Genomic DNA, 11,446 nt, shown 5'->3' on the forward strand with positions numbered 1-11,446 from the left:
GAATACTACTAAAATCGCCACAGGGGGACATAATACCCCACTCTATAGCTTGTGAGTTCCAAACCAATAACAATGAGGCTGAATATGAAGCCTTGATAGCTGGTTTGCAAATTGCTAAGCATATGGGGATCAGGTATCTTGAGGTACATGTAGATTCATTGTTAATCACTAATCACTTTAATGGATCCTATGCTGTTAAAGGTGAAAATCTAACCAAATATTTGGAGATAGTCAAAGAATTGGCACTCTCTTTTGTTTCCTTTAGTTTGACACAGGTACCAAGGGAAGAAAATACAGAAGCTGATGCATTGGCTAATCTAGGATCATCTTTGAAGATCCCGGAGGATATAAGTATCCCCATTATCCATATCCTGGCTCCTGCCATTGAAGATCATGTGGCTAGGGAAATAGGAGAGGATTCTGCAATTATCCCTAGTGAGGATACTCAATCTCGTTCAGGATCATGGATCCTGCCAATCATGAGATACTTACAACATGGAGAGATTCCTACAGGAGAAAACCTTAGAGCTTTCAAAGTTAAGGTATCTCAATTTACAATTTTAAATAATATGTTGTATAAGCGATCTCTTGCAGGACCATATTTAAGATGCATTGAGGATCCTGAAATCCAAGAGGTTTTAAAAGACATCCATGAAGGAGATTGTGGAAACCACACTGGGGGCAGGGCATTATTCACAAGGATCCTGAGGACAGGATACTATTGGCCAACTATGAAAAGAGATGCTGTGGAGTATGCTAAGAAGTGTGATCCTTGTCAGAGACACAGCAATATCCTTCATCAGCCGGCCGAATTTTTGCATCCCATGTCCTCCTCTTGGCCATTTATGAGATGGGGTATGGATATAGTTGGTAAGCTCCCTAAGGCACCTGGTGGAAAAGTGTTCATGCTTGCTATGACTGATTACTTCTCCAAGTGGATAGAGGCTGGAGCTTTTGCCCAAGTCAGAGAAAAGGAAGTTATATCCTTTATTAAAAGAAATATTATAACTAGATTTGGTATTCCTTCTGAAATTATATGTGATAGTGGTTCCCAATTTATTGGGGGCAGAACTACTAACTTTTGTGACAGCTGGGGGATTAAGATGATAGCATCAACACCAGTCCACCCACAAGCTAATGGTCAGGCAGAATCATCCAACAAGATCATCATCAACAATTTGAAGAAGAAGCTTGGATCCAAGAAAGGGAAATGGGCAGAAGAACTACCTTATGTGCTTTGGGCTGATAGGACAACCCCCAAGAATGCTACAGGCCAGACTCCATTCTCTTTGGTATTTGGGGCAGAATCAGTGATCCCTACAGAAATGGTGGTTCCAACTGCTAGAACAAGTATCCGTGATCCTGAGGAAAATGATGAGAACTTGGTTCAAGACCTGGATACTATTGAAGAAATCAGGGATCTGGCTAGGGTAAGGATGGCCAGTTATCAACAAAGAATGGCTGGTGTTTACAACAAAAATGTCAGGATCAGGAAGTTTCAAATTGGTGATATGGTGTTAAGGAAAGCATTTCAGAATACCACCAATCCTGCTGATGGAAAGTTGGCTCCAAAGTGGGAAGGCCCTTATTTGATCGAAGCTGAGGCAGGAAAGGGGGCATATCGGTTGCTGACCATGGAAGGTGATTTGCTACCAAGAGCCTGGAATGCTGTCCACTTGAAGAAATATTTCATGTGAACAGGATCCTCATAGAACAGATGATCCTTACATTATGAGTATCCTTGAAGGATCCTTAAAGCACCGATGATCCTTACTGTGGTAAACATCCTAATCTTGAACTATTTCATTTCCTTACTTTCTCACCTAAGGATAAGGATCCTGCATCCTTTATCCACTTCTCACGTGATTCTGAGTTTTGCAAGTTCAGGTATCCTTAGCAAAAGGGTGGTTATCCACAAAAGCAGCCAGTCACTTGGGTTTGACCCCAGTTATTTGGGCTTGACCCCAGTTCCGCCTATAGCGCATGATGATCCTGGTATAGTTCATGGCAGTGGGACCAGTACTCGCTTTAGGGGCTGATAATTCCATTGTACTGGCTATACCTAGGATCCTACGTATAACGGTAGACGTACCATACATCCGTTCCTAAGGTTTCTAACGTTTTCACGTTAGCTAAGGTTTTGGCATTTTCATGCCACTAAGTTTGGATAGTCGCCAGTTAGGGCCATACTCCAGTTTACATACGATCCTTGGGTTTGTCCCCAGTTATTCTTGGGCTTGTCCCCAGTTATCCTTGGGCTTGTCCCCAGTTATCCTTGGGCTTGTCCCTAGTTGCTAACTTTTATCTTATATTGGCTTAGTCCCAAGTTATGCTCTATTTCAGGTCTTTGAAGTTAAACAACCAAGGATCCCTGATCCTTACTTCTCTCTAAGCTTTGTCTTATAGTTATCCTGGTTATGGTATTATGGGTTAGGATCCTAACTTGGATCCTCAGGTATGATCCTTAACCATTTTAATTGTGTTCATTGTTTATTTGAATAACCCTTGTATTTTGACAACTAAACTTGTGATCCTTAAAATATACTACTTTTTGGGACTTTTCAACTATAGGATATTTGATCCTGGATCATATCCTAAATATTTTCTATCTAACTTATCCAAGATTTCTTATTTAGACAAGTATATATCAAAACAATTGAAAATTAAAAAGACAAACAAGGATAACAACACAAGATAAGCCACAAAAGATTATAGTTATTTTATTAACAAAGTTTAAACCACCGAAAGTTGTCAAAATTGCCAACCCACGTTTCTACCAGCAAAAAGTGGCCCGTCCACATGGGTTGGCAACGGGTGTCCATTGTTTGTGCGGTCATAGCATGCAGGAAATTAAAAGGCGGCAGGATCACAATGGCTTCATCCCCCAAACAGAGGATCCCTCTACCATTTGCAATCCTACCTATTGTCTGAAGGATCATGGATCCTTAATCCTAAAACTATTGTTCAAAGTACAGACCATAATTGTTTTTGAAACATCACAACCACAAAAAGAACTACCGTCAAACCTAAAAAATTGGCCTCCGGCTATGTCTAGAAGTGTCCATCATTGCCCAATCATGCAACCTACACCTTCACTGCTCCTTCATCCTCTCCAGCTCCAGCATCCTTCACTTGATCCTTGCCACTGCTTCCAGCCTCAAGCGCCAAAACCCCCTCAGCCTCCTCATCATCCTCAAGGTCAGCTAGCCTTGCCTTCCAGCCTTCAACATCCCAGCTGCTTTTGTCGAAGTCAGGATCCTGGGCTACCTGGGCCATCTGCAGTCTTGTTTTGTACATTGTGATAGCAGCAGAGACCTTTGCACCTTCCACGATTTCGTGTTTCTCGTAGTCGATGTCAATTAGGAGTTTGGCTGTTTCGGTCCTGGCAGCTTGGAGGGACTTTTCAAGATCAGCGATCTTGTGATCCTTGAGTATTGAGATTTGTTGGAGGTCAGCAATCCTCTTATCTAGCTCTTCGACGCTCCCCACGTAATCCTCAATCTCAGCAAATTTCTGCAAAGAAGATAAAGCAGTTCAAGGTCAGGTGATCCTCAAATGAGGAGGATATATAAGCAGAATCAGTGATCCTTACCTCATTGAAGTATTCGACGAACTGGTGGCGGATCAGGGGCAGGCCTTGTAGGTCCTCAACATCAGAGCTCTTTCTCTTTTTGCCACCCCTTCCTTTGATGGGTGCCTTGGGGATGGAGACGCTCGGGCTTGCAATGGTCTTCTTCTTGGATTTGACAGTGTCAAGATCAGCCATACCGAACTTGGAGGCAGCTTTGGAGGATTTACCGGCACCTGCACATTCAAAACAAGATGAGTATCCTTATCCTATTTCTATGTAACTATTTATTTAAATTCTTAATCATACAAAAAACAGGGTACTTACTTGACATAGTAACTGAGCCCGAGGATATCTCTTGTGAATCCTGGGTGTTGGTGTTGAATGTTCTTGTTGCAGGATCAAGCCTTCTAAAAGCAGCAAGTCTCTCTTCGGTAGCAGGTGATGGTATGAGATGTGAAACAGTGATAGCTGTCCATCAGAAACAAAAAAGGTGTTAGTGATCCTTATGCAAAAACAAGATTATATGATGATCCTTCTCAAGATCCTCTATCCTACCCTGGGTGGTCCACTTCCTGGGTAGATCCTTCCCATTTGGGATGGAATCTCTTCTGACAAAGAAAAAGCGACACTTCCAGTTCGTGTCATTTTTGGTAGCTTTGAAAATAGGGTGCTCTTCACCATCTTTTCGTTTGAACAAGTATCGGTGAGATCCAAAAGTAGTGAGATCATACATCTCAGCCAGTTCTGACATTCCAAGATCAATCCCTTCCTGCTCGATGATCCTTTCAAGGGTGTATAAAACCCTTTGGATATAGGAGATGCCTGTGAGGGAGAAGAAAGATTGGGTGAATTGAGGGAAAGGATACGAGTATCCTATCATAAAAGGAGTGACAGGGAAAGCTACCCAATTCTCAGAGATGTAGTCACTCAGAGCAGTAGGATCGAAAGGTTTGAAGAAGGTGTTCGCCGGAAAGAAGTGCCGGATTTTATCGATTTGAGGGTCAGTAAAGCAGCACCTCTCAGTGGGAGAATCTTTGATGATCCCTTGACCCTTTAAAGGGCTGTTCTTCTTGAGATCCTTGGTGGGAGAGTTTCGGAGCATCATTCTTGACGATGGTAAAGAAAGAAAAACAGAGTAAGAGAAGGAAAAATAAGAAGGAGAGAGGAATACCTGGTTGATCTTCCAATACGAATATAAAGGGAGTTCTCTTGAATTTAAATGCTAATCGATCCCTATCTCTATCTCTTATTTATAATCATGATCTTGCAGGCATGTCACTTCGGTGACGTCAAAAGGGTAACGGCTTGTTCGATATTAACGGCTATATATCCGTTAGTTAGTTGCGGATAAGATCAACAAAATATAACTCGTTTATGTTACATAATTACTCATATTTTGGGGGGCAATTGTTAGGGCAGGATTTTTTAATGACCTATGATCCTCACTTATTATCCTATTAGTGATCCTTACTTCTGTGACAGATAGTGATCCTCAGAAGTGCTTCAGGATCAGGATCATGGATCAACCTAAGGATCCTTATACTAACGATTGTTCACTTTGAATTTCGTATTGTTTTGCAGGAGTAACAAGTTGGACTTGGTCTTGTCAACGTTACTAAGGAATATTCCACGGTTATTTCGCACGTGTTTGACTGAAAATGGACGTTGTGGAGAACGTGGGAGCATGGCACGAATTGCGGACAGTTTGTTAGGCTAGTTAACTTCTATTTTTAAAAGGGGTAGCGAGCTAGTTTTAGAAACACTTGGCTAATTTTGGCTATACACACACTCGTACAACCGCACTCTTGAGCATACGGCAAAACACTTAGCACTTTTTACACATTTCTGCACGATATACCATAGTGATCCTTGTACCTAACTCGCTATTATCCGAAGTTGTAAACAATTGTTGGTTAATTGGAAATTGGTGATCGGTAGTTTCCATCACCCGAGGTTTTTTATGCCGGAGATCATTCGTTGATCAAGGGCTTTTTCCTCGTATAAATCTTTGTGTCACTTATGCAATTTACTTCTAAGTGATCCTTATTGTTGTTCACCAATTCAAGCATCATACCCCGTAACAAAGAGTTTGGTTGCATTATCCTCGTCTGATTTTTGACCAAAACAGTTATAATTTCCAAAAGAAACCAAACCATAATGGTAATCTCAAAAAGAAAGGTCTTGGTTTTAGTTCGTCAGAAAATTATAAAAATCAGAAAATTTATAAACCAAAAACAAAATTTGTTTCAGGAGGAAGCTCAGAGGATGAACACAAGAAACCATTCTGGAAGCAGTCAAATCAAGAGTTTCTTGCTGAAGTGAAGAAAAATGTGAGAAAGTTTGCTGAGAAAGTTGACAGAAGAGCCTGTTTCAAGTGTCAAGAAATTGGGCACATAGCTTGGAATTGTCCCAAGACCAATTACCAAAAACAGGAAGTTTCTTCTAACTCTAACTTGAAAAAGATTTGTGTTGATAGAAAAGAACAATTGGAGAAAAATGGTAAACTGTTTGAAAATTCAAGTTCTGAAAAGGGTGAAAGTTCAAAACGTTTTTACAAAAGAAGAGGTGATTTGAACAAACAAAAGTGGGTTGTTAAAACAGAAAGTAGTTCTGACAAAGAATCTGATTCCATAAAATCAGAGGAGTCATCGGTTGAGAAAAGAGTTGTGATTTCCGTTCCAGAAGTGAACGATGAAAATTTTCCTAAATTGTCAAAGGAAAATTTAATGAAGAAAGTGGGAAAAGTTGAGATCTCAAATCAATTCTTCATTGATAAGGGAGAATTTGATGTTGAGAAAGCTTTTAATGGGAAAGTCAAGACATTTTAAGGAAGATGGTTGATAAGAAGGTTAAAGGCGCTAAAGAGTTTTATAAATCAAAGTGTTGGTGGGACAGATGTGTTCCAAAATCACCCAAGGCTGGTCAGGCTAGGGTGGATGTTATGTTTGATTAAACACCTGACTTGCCGGAGATCCCAAGATTGTAATCGTGGATCAGGAATCGGCATCTTTCATGATTAAAGAGGTTGTATGAAAGTTTTTGATAGTGTTAAAATTCTACAGGATGAAGGACTACGCCGGAGCTTCCAGGTTGGTAAGTGTGAAGCAGGAATCGGCACCTTGATTGGTAAAATGGTTGTGTAGATGTTATATTCCTACAATTGGTAGTGTGTTTTCTTCAAATGGTACAAAGGTTGCTTAATTGAAAATGGTAAATCAGGGATATTAAGTTATACCTGATTTACTATACTCGATAAATAGATGAACAAGATGATGAAGCATATCCCCGTACTTAACAAGTGGTAAACTTACAAGTGGTAAAAACAAACTCATTTTCCGGAAAAATCATTTTGATTAAAACAAACTTAAATGTTTTGAGATCTAAATGAGAAAATGGTTTGTGAAAGGGGGAGTTCTGATTGTTTATGCCAAAAGAATGGCGATTTGAAGTGATTTGATATAAGTTGTCACTTTATTTGTACAGTTTGTTTTGAATTTTTTTCTTTCTTCAAGTGGGTCAAGAGTTTAGATAGTTTTCAAATTTTTTTATGTGTTTGCATTTTAGGGGGAGTAAAAATTTCACAGAAAATCCAAAAACATTAAAAAATTTGAAAAAGCCAAAAACATGATAAAATGAAAAATGAGTTTTGTTCTATAAAAGAGGAAATGATAGTACATCAGTGGACGATCACGACATGCTAAAGAATTGGAGAGTTAAATAGTGATAAGCGGTCTCACTGATGATGTGTCAGTAGGTTTTTGCACATTTAATAGACTGTGACGAGATATAAACCAAAATTTCAAACTTGCTTAATTCGTGGGTAACATCTCTCGGATATATGGGTAACCCCCGAAATCTTGTTTGAAAGGTCCCTCTTTCTGAGATACTAGGTGACGACGGGCCAGTGGGAAAGCCCACTTTACCCGCTTTGGACCATTTCTTTGGAAGTCCAATTACATGAAGGCCCACAAGATAGAGTTATCTTGCCCACTAAGGTTTCTCCTCCTTTGGTAACGGGCGGGAAACAGCTAAGAGGGGCAGAGCTCATTAAATGCTCGATAAGAAAAGGATCCCGTCTAAATCATCGTACTTATCCGGCTGGGCATTAATGAAGGAGAATATCCCACCGTTGGGGATCAGACACGTGTCTGATCCTCCCGAGAACCCCCAAAATCCGTCGGATCACATGTGGAAAATCCTCAGAGAAATAAGAGCTTGTTGTTATATAAGGAAAGGCATTAAGAGGCCAAGGCAGGTATCATCTCCGGCATTCTCTCATTTACTACACTCTCATTTACTCACTTCTCCTAAAACTCCGACCAACATTCCCCACAATTAATACATACACGTATTAATTAGATTCACACCAAAGAAGGAACCTTCTGGTGAATATACTCATCGGAAGAAACTCCTCTCATTTCCCGGCAAGTTTACTTACTCTCACGCTGGAGCTTGGTCACGGATCCCCCTCCCGGGGTCCCCCGTGGCGAGGCTAACGGTTTGTTCTTTTGTAGCAAGCGAGGATAGAGGCTCTTGACGTCAACGAAGATCCAACCAACGACAGCCGGAAGTTGGGTATTCGACATTGGCGCCATCCGTGGGACTAAAGCTTGACTGGTGTTCCCACATCAACATTCGACGTCCAAAGAGCAACTTATCCCATCTAGAACAACATGGCAACCCCACATAACTCACGTGTCACTCAGACGGCACAAAACTATCTGGATAAAGTCACCGTAGAGGATATTACCCATGAAGAGGGTAACGAGGACCAGGTAGAGAACCCGGATGGAACGGAACATATTACTCCTGACTTTGTGGCCATGCATAGAGAGAAGTTAACAAAGTATCTCGAAGATTTAAAGAGACAGGAGAAGCTTGACAGCCTCAGGGCTAGACTTTCTTTTGACACGCCCTCCAACCAGGAAGGAACGAACCTTCAAAACAAGAACAGCAACAATGACCAGCTGGAAACGTTTATGACTGCCTTGAGGCAGATGTCCTCTGAAGAAAGGGAAGATCTTATCACAGGCCAGAAGTCCAAGGAGAAAGAGAAGGAGAAAGACAACTTTGGTGATAGTGGCTTGGATCAACCATACCTACCACGAGACTTAGCTGAGGTCTCAAAGTTCACCCGAAGAATCTAAGAAGCACCTATGCTCCCCAAGACAAAGCTACCCCCAGGCTTTGATCGTTATGATGGAACAAGGGACCCTGAGGATCACCTGCACGCCTTCCGGGGAGCGGGGCAACTCGGAAGATGGCCCATGCCAGTGTGGTGCCATATGTTCGTAGAAACCCTGATGGAGGGAGCCCGGCTCTGGTTTGACAGCCTTCCTCCGGGGAGTAAAGATAGCTATGAAGAACTGAGCGAGAAGTTCCTCAGGAACTTTGGCCAACAGAGGAAAGTGGTCAAAAATCCGAACGAGATCCTTCACATCAGACAAAGGGATAATGAGCGAATAGACCAATACATGGAGAGGTTCGTCAAGGAAAGCATGAACATCAAGGACGTCCCAGAGATCATGAAGATCAGCAGTTTCATAAACGGGTTGAAACATGCACAGCTGTGTGAAAAGCTGGGGGAGGAATTCCCTCACTCTTTCGATAATCTCATGGACAGAGTCAGGGCCTTTGTCCGGGGAAAAGATACGGTCAGCAAAGCAAAGGAGACAGATGTCACATCTCGGAGGGTCACCCCAGCTGCAAGGCCCCCATATAAAGGTACACCTTATTCCCGGAAACCTGCCTTTGATAGAATGTTGCATGACAGGGCAAGGCCCTCATACTCCCCATATAGACCCCAAGGAAGAGGTCCCCCGCCTTACTCCGATAGCTTCACTCCTCTCACCAAGACCCCAAGTGAGATACTGGCCACAGAAAGGGTAAAGAACTCTTTCCCGAGGCCACCACCCATAAAACCGGGACCAAAGGCACAACCAAACAAGTACTGTGATTTTCACAAAGGCTTCGGGCATAAAACCGACGAATGTATGTACCTAAAAAGGGAAATAGAAACCGTGGTGAAAACAGGGAGGTTGGCCCACTTGGTCAAGGAAATCAAGGAGGGTGGAGGGGATCGCAAGGGAAGAGATGCAAGGGAGCCGGGGAGGGTAGATGTTGATATGATTAGAAGGAGGAACGAGTTCGATACCACCATAAGTGTAAAGGCCGGGATCCTAGGCTCCCCGAACTGCATGAAAGCTCCCATCCTTATGCCATACCTAGAAGAAAATGAGGTGCAACGACTTCCGCTGAATATCTCAGCCATAATAGCCGGACACAAGGTGTCCCGAATACATGTGGATGGAGGGTCAGGCGTCGAGGTAATATACGAACACTGTTTCCTCAGATTCGACAGGGATGTAAGAGACAGGTTGGAAGAAGATTCCATCCCCTTAGTGGGATTCAACAACAACGTGTCACATCCCCTGGGAAAAATTAGGCTCCCATTCACAGTTGGGGTAGGGGATCGGGTCCGAACGATAAATCTGACCTTCACAGTGGTCAGGGCACCCTCAAAGTACAATGCGATCTTAGGAAGACATGGAATTGGAGACTTGCAAGCACAAGCATCCACCCCCCACGGAGCTTTAGTATTTCAAACACCCAAGGGTCTTGTATGGGTCAAATCCGCTTATGAAGTAGTCTCTTCCGTATCCAAGGGAGAAGAACCAGGGAAACCCCAGGGAAAGGGGGTGGAAGCGGTGGGTCCTCTGTGACAGGTTCCCAGAACAAACAGTCAAGGTGGGAAGCCACCTAAGTGACAAATGCAAGAGTGCCCTAAAGGAGTTGCTCCTCCATAACATAGATGTGTTTGCATTTCAACATGGGGACATGACAGGAATCCCCAGGAGTCTAACTGAGCACCGGCTCAATACCTTCACGTGGCGAAACCAGTGAAGCAGAAAAAGCGGAGCATGGGACCTAATAAGAGAAGGGCTGCTTGTGAAGAAACTCGAAAGCTGCTCAGGGCTGGGATAGTCAGGGAAGTTAAATACCCGTCCTGGATCGCCAACCCAGTCATGGTTCAGAAAAAAGACGGGGGGTGGAGGATGTGCATCGATTTTCAAGACCTAAACAAAGCATGTCCCAAGGATTGTTATCCCCTCCCGGAGATAGACACCCAGGTGGACTCTTTGTCCCAGTACCCCTTGAAATGCTTCCTGGACGCCTACAAGGGATATCACCAAATCCAGATGTCAATAGAAGACGAGGAAAAGACCGCCTTCATCACAGATGAGGGGACATTCTGTTATACCAAGATGCCCTTCGGCCTCAAGAATGCTGGGGCCACGTACCAGAGGTTCATGAACACCTTGTTTAGGGAGCAACGGGGAAGGAACTTAGAGGTGTACGTTGACGACATTGTTATCAAAAGTTTAACAGAAGCGGCCATGATAGATGACGTAGACGAGACTCTTAACACCATTCAGGATTTGAACATGAAGCTGAACCCCGGGAAGTGCTGTTTCGGAGTAGAGGAAGGAAGTTTCCTGGGAGTAGTGGTCACCAAAGGAGGAATCAAAGCAAACCCGGAGAAAACCCAGGTCGTAGCCGAAATGCGGTCCCCCAGGTCCCTAAAGGATATCCAGCAGTTAAACGGGAGGCTGATAGCGTTAAACTGTTTTCTATCAAAGGTAGCCGACAAGACTCTTCCTTTCATGAAAGTATTGAAAGACTGCCTCCAGACCAACAAGTTCAACTGGACCGCGGAGGCCGAGGCTGCCTTTCAGGAAATGAAAGCCTACATCTGCAAGCTCCCGACATTGGCCACCCTAGTACCCGGGGACCCGTTGCTCCTATACCTATCCGCCTCGAAAACGACCATAAGTGCGGTCATGATGGTAGAACGGGAGGGGAAGCAGATCCCCA

General features: G+C 43.2%; 1 protein-coding gene across 1 annotated transcript; it reads left to right on the plus strand.

Moving 5' to 3' along the window:
• Positions 1-8,874: 8,874 nt before the first annotated feature.
• LOC110887295 lies at positions 8,875-10,293 on the plus strand. Its single transcript, XM_022135035.1, has one exon. It carries the CDS (start codon positions 8,875-8,877, stop codon positions 10,291-10,293), a length of 1,419 nt encoding a protein of 472 aa, XP_021990727.1.
• Positions 10,294-11,446: the final 1,153 nt, after the last annotated feature.

This window comes from Helianthus annuus, chromosome 1 (assembly GCF_002127325.2).
Source record: "Helianthus annuus cultivar XRQ/B chromosome 1, HanXRQr2.0-SUNRISE, whole genome shotgun sequence".
Classification (NCBI taxonomy): Eukaryota; Viridiplantae; Streptophyta; class Magnoliopsida; order Asterales; family Asteraceae; genus Helianthus; species Helianthus annuus.

Bases quoted from the DNA above. Each gene is read 5' to 3' on its own strand.
- LOC110887295 (XM_022135035.1), top strand. From the start codon at position 8,875: ATGGAGGGAGCCCGGCTCTGGTTTGACAGCCTTCCTCCGGGGAGTAAA.